General features: G+C 45.7%; 1 protein-coding gene across 1 annotated transcript; it reads right to left on the bottom strand.

Moving 5' to 3' along the window:
* Positions 1 to 5056: 5056 nt before the first annotated feature.
* On the bottom strand, positions 5057 to 5704 carry LOC106320239 (RNA-directed DNA polymerase homolog). Its single transcript, XM_013758607.1, has one exon. The coding sequence runs from the start codon at positions 5702 to 5704 to the stop codon at positions 5057 to 5059; it is 648 nt and encodes a 215-aa protein (XP_013614061.1).
* Between the last annotated feature and the right edge of the window lie 61 nt (positions 5705 to 5765).

The raw sequence follows: 5765 nt of genomic DNA, 5'->3' as shown, positions 1-5765 counted from the left end.
GCCGAGATATCCGTTGCCAAGAGTCGTTTTAGACTTTACATTGCAGCACTGCTTCCGAATAAACACCACCTCCGGGATGGCGAAAGCTGGCTGTTTAGTTGCATTTTTGTTGACACTTTTCTGTGCTGGGGTTTGGTGATATCCGGAAGCTATGCGTACGATCCAACCAAAACTGAAGTCTTGGTCATGGATGAACGCATAACCACGGAATCGGTAGGCACAGGATCAGATAAGAAACCGTCCTACCTAGAGTGATGTTTCATCGTTCTCAGGTCTTTCTGTTTCCAGGGTACGACAATGATCCTTCTGCAGGTTCACCTAGGGAAACCTTGTTACAACTTCTTCTTCCTCTAAATGATAAGGTTTAGTGGACTTCTCGCGATGTCACAGACGGAGAACCACCCACGTCGCCGCGATCTGAACACTTCACTGGATCATTCAATTGGTAGGAGCGACGGGCGGTGTGTACAAAGGGCTGGGACGTAGTCAACGCGAGCTGATGACTCGCGCTTACTAGGAATTCCTCGTTGAAGACCAACAATTGCAATGATCTATCCCCATCACGATGAAATTTCAATGATTACCCGGGCCTGTTGGCCAAGGTGGGAACTCGTTGAATACATTAGTGTAGCGCGCGTGCGGCCCAGAACATCTAAGGGCATCACAGACCTGTTATTGCCTCAAACTTCCTTGGCCTAAACGGCCACACTAATGTATTCAACGAGTCGCTCCACCAACTAAGAATGGCCATGCGCCACCACCCATAGAATCAAGAAAGAGCTCTCAGTCTATCAATCCTTACTATGTCTGGACCAAGTAAGTTTCCCCGTGTTGAGTCATATTAAGCCCCAGGCTCCACTCCTGGTGGTGCCCTTCCGTCAATTCCTTTAAGTTTCAGCCTTGCGACCATACTCCCCCCGGAACCCAAAAACTTTGATTTCTCATAAGGTGCCAGCGGAGTCCTAAAAGCAACATCCGCTGATCCCTGGTCGGCATCGTTTATGGTTGAGACTAGGACGGTATCTGATCGTCTTCGAGCCCCCAACTTTCGTTCTTGATTAATGAAAACATCCTTGGCAAATGCTTTCGCAGTTGTTCGTCTTTCATAAATCCAAGAATTTCACCTCTGACTATGAAATACGAATGCCCCCGACTGTAACACCCCCAAACCGTTCTAGGCCTAGGTCGAACCACCAGCCAACAATCAAACAAGAACATGACCGACGATCGACCGTCTACCAAAGTTCAGGAGCGCTACAAGACGGGTTAACGGGCAATCCAGACAAAGTTACAAAAAGTGCAATTCGTAACTAGGCCGGGCCACCCACTAACACGTCCCGTCAGACCAAAGCCTAAGGCTTCTCAACCCGTACACCGATCTGACGTTGTGTTAGCTCGGACAAGCTAATATCAGAACAACAAAGCATTTGCACAAAACATTCGCTTTATTTATCTTATATAATATCTGGTTTACAATACACAAAATATTATACAAGTGGTGGTTTCACCTAACAACACAACTCAATAACAATAAGCAATATTCGAAATACGCACCGGTAAACGATAGCAATATAACTAGCATTATGCTAATTACTAGCTCATCACCAAACTCAAACTCGACATAACCAGGGTTCAACAACCCGAAACATGATATAATATATATAACAAACTCGGGCCCTGGTGACGTTAGGTTCCTCCTTCACTATCGGCAATATCCTATCTCCTTACCACAAAGGCCTGAAGAAGGAACTTTCAACCGACCACGGCCCACAGTCCTTCGGGTCACCGCGCGACAGCCCACAGTCCTTCGGGTCACTGCCACCTTACACCGTCGTGTAATACTCAGCCATAGGACATGACCCCGTTCGTCTGAGTCTTCCCGATTCTGCGAATAAGGGGTTTCCTTGAACCCGCTGGGTACGAGGTCTGAAGGAACACTACCTCACCCCTAATATCCCTAGCATTGTGGGTTACACAAATGCTATCGGCCAAAAATATAACCCATACTAAACCCGGTAATATAACCAAGGTTTCAAGTAATAATCACAAAATAATCAACCACATTCCAGAATCTAGAATAAAGACTAATTCCAAAATACCTAACTATCCACAACTTAGCGATATCATCTAAGCATTCAGCATTCGCTAACTAACCAATCAACCTAACCATTTGCATGCTACTACGGTTCTCAAGCAATAACAAGCATGATATCAACTCAATCAACATATCCTCAATATTAACTAATCAAACCGTTACTCAGTTAGAAACGGCCTCCTGCCATGACCCAACTTCCAAGTAACGGGAACCTGCATGAAAACAACTCAGCAATCAATTGATCATAACTCACAGTTTTTGGTTGACTGTGGCCTTGACCCCAAACCCGAGTTCTACGATCCGAACCCTTTCTCGATATTTGAAGATCTTTCTTTCTTTGCTTTCTCTCTCACGTTTTGAACTGACTTTCAAGTGTTTTGAATGTGTTCTAATGAGAGGGGGTCGTGGGCTATTTATAGGAAACAGCAACCAATCAGGAACAAGCCGTGTGGCAGCCCGTGTGTCGCTTCGCATGGCTCCGGACGCATGCGCGGCGACACCTCGTGCTCCACATGGCTGGTTGCACGACCTGCTCACATGCAATGTGACACCACGCCCTCTACCTGTCTGGATGCGTGGCCTGGCTCCATGCAAGGATACACCACGTCCTCCATATTACTGGCCGCATGGCCCAGTCACATGCATCGCTACACCTCGTGCTTGGCTGATCAACGTCGTGCTCCACATGTCTTCTTGCATGTACAGGTTGCATGTCCTGCAGAACCTCATGCTTCCCTTGGCACACACACTGTCAAGAGCCTGCCACCACGTCCTGAACACATACAAATCAAGCCACCTCAAGTTTCTCGGTCCATTCGACCGATTTTGGCCTTTTCGGTGAATTTTCGTCCCGCGATCAACCCCAAATATTTTTCTAGGCCCATTCTGATGCTCTGAGTATTTTTAATAAACTCCAAATGAATCCTGACTTTATGGAAAATATTTCCCGAGCTTCCGGCTTCTTCGAGAAATTCCATAATAACGAAATTTAGGGTTTTTCGCCCAATTTCCGGTCTTCCTGTTGTGTTTCCAAAAGTGTCATGCTTCAAACGTTCTTTGAATCAATCTACCACATTGTCTAACCATTTTCTAGTGGAATACTTGACTCATGGTTCAGACAAAAACAATCTGATCGTCCGCGTCTCTACCACCCAAAAGATACTCGACCATTCTTTTTTTTTTATGGGTTTCTACATTCTCCCCCCCCCCCTTAACAGAATTCGTCCTCGAATTCTAAGGTTCTGAGGGGCCTCCTTCCATCACAACATACTCTCGGAAGAGCTCCGGGTGATCGGCTTTAAATCGCGCTTCATCTTCCCAAGTAACATGAATCCTGTTTTGTCTTCCCCAGAACACTTGTACTTGAGAAATCTCACGATTCTTCAGCTTCCGAATACGCCATTCTCCCAATCTGATTGGTCCTTCCGGATACGTAAGGTTTGTCCTTAACTCCTCTAGTCTTTCGGGTTCAACAGCACTTGGATCCAGTATATGTTTCCGAAGCATGGAAACATGAAATACAGGATGTAGATGCATATCTGCTGGCAGATCCAAACGGTAAGCTACCTCACCAACCTTCCCGATGATCTTGTACTGACCAATGAACCTGACCGCAAGTTTTCCGACCTTGCCAAATCTGTCCTTCCCTTTCTGTGAACGTAACTTTCAAGTAGACCCAATTTCCTATCTCAAAAGTTACTTCTCTTCTTGACTGGTCTGCGTATTTCTTCTGACGGTCCTGAGCCTTCTTCATGTTGGCCTGAATCGTCTCCAGCTTAATCATGGTCTCCTGAACGATAGGTGACCCAAACATTCTTCTTTCGCCCACTTCCGTCCAAGACATAGGCGTTTTGCATGGCCTTCCGTATAATGCTTCATAAGGTGACATCCCTATGCTCGAATGATGACTGTTGTTATATGAGAACTCGACCAATGGTAAATGCTTCTCCCAAGTTCCTGGCCAATCAAGAATACACATCCGAAGCATGTCCTCGATGGTCCAAACGGTCCTCTCCGTTTGGCCATCTGTTTCTGGATGGAACGTCACGCTTCTGAACAGTTTAGTTCCCAAGGGTTCTTAAAGTGCTTCCCAGAATGATGGCGTGAACCTTGGATCGCGATCTGAGAAGATGTCTGAGGGTACACCATGTAACTTCACAATTTGGTCGATGTACAGCTCGGCCAACACTTCAACTTTATCAGTGTCGCGAATAGGCAACAAGTGTGTAACCTTGGTTAACCTATCCATAATCACCCATATCGAGTTGTTCGATCTACCTGGAGCGGTGGGTAATCCGGTGATGAAATCCATGGAAATAGAGTCCCATTTCCATTGAGGTATTGGAAGACTCTGCAACAATCCTCCTGGAACTTGATGTTTGACCTTGACTTGTTGACAAGTTGCACAATGCGCGACCCATTGCGCTACCGATCTCTTCATGCCCGGCCAATGATAGTATCTTCTCGTCTCGGTACATCTTCAAACTTCCAGGATGGATACTAAGTAAAGAATGATGTGCAATCCTTAGTATCTCATCTCTCAGCCCTTGTCCTTTAGGAACCGTGATCCTCCTATTAATTAGCAAGGTTCCATCCTCTGCTAAGTAATATCCCGCATTACTGGGCCCGGCTTGTCCTTTGAGTTCCTCTGCGATCTTCAACAGCTTCTCATCCTTAAGCTGTTCCTCTAGAATTCTCTGAATCAAGCTTGCCTGATTCACCGCTTGAAGTCCCAATGGCTCGCTTGTCTGCCCTTCCAAAACGATCTACTTCACTTGTTTCAACTCCTGGTTCAACAGATCCACTTCTTTCTCTAAATCTGCGTCCAACTTTATTCTACTTAAAGCATCCGAAACAACATTCGTTTTACCAGGATGGTAGTGAATCCTTAGATCGTAGTCAGCCACAAACTCCATCCATCTACGCTGGCGCAGGTTGAGGTCTGGCTGAGTGAAGAGGTATTTAAGACTTTGATTCCGGTATGGCTTGGATCTTTTCTGGATCAGCAGCCACGCCTTCTTCTGATACAATATGACCAAGAAATCTTATCTCTCTCTTCCAAAATGAGCATTTGCTGAACTTGGCAAATAGCTTCTGATTTCGTAACCTCTCCATAACCAGTCTCAGATGCTCACTATGCTCCTCCTTACTTCTCGAGTACACCAGGATCTCATCGATGAAAATGATCACGAACTTGTCAAGGTAGTCGTGAAACACTTCATTCATCAAACGCATGAAAGCCGCAGGTGCGTTTGTGAGACCAAAGGGCATAACTACAAACTCGTACTGCCCATACCTCGTCCGAAACGCCGTCTTCATGATGTCTGACTTGGCAATAGGAATTTGGTGATACCCTGATGCCAAATCAATCTTCGAAAACCAACTAGCTCCCTTTAGTTGGTCTAACAACTCGTCTATCCTCGGAAGAGGATACTTATCTTTTATTGTGATGTTGTTGATACCACAATAATCGATGCACAGCCTCTTGCTTCCATCCTTCTTCAGAAATAGCACAGGAGCTCCCCAAAGTGAAAAGCTCGACCGGATGAATCCCTTTTCCAATAGATCTTCCAATTGCTTCTTTAGCTCAGCCAACTCCGCTGGTGCCATCCGATATGGTGTCTTAGCTATAGGTTTTGCTTCAGGCTCCAAAGTAATGGTAAAGGGATTA

The sequence above is a fragment of the Brassica oleracea genome, unplaced genomic scaffold, assembly GCF_000695525.1.
Source record: "Brassica oleracea var. oleracea cultivar TO1000 unplaced genomic scaffold, BOL UnpScaffold00854, whole genome shotgun sequence".
Lineage (NCBI taxonomy): Eukaryota > Viridiplantae > Streptophyta > Magnoliopsida > Brassicales > Brassicaceae > Brassica > Brassica oleracea.
Note: the sequence above shows the minus strand (reverse complement) of the source record. Positions and strands in the feature narration are given on the sequence as shown.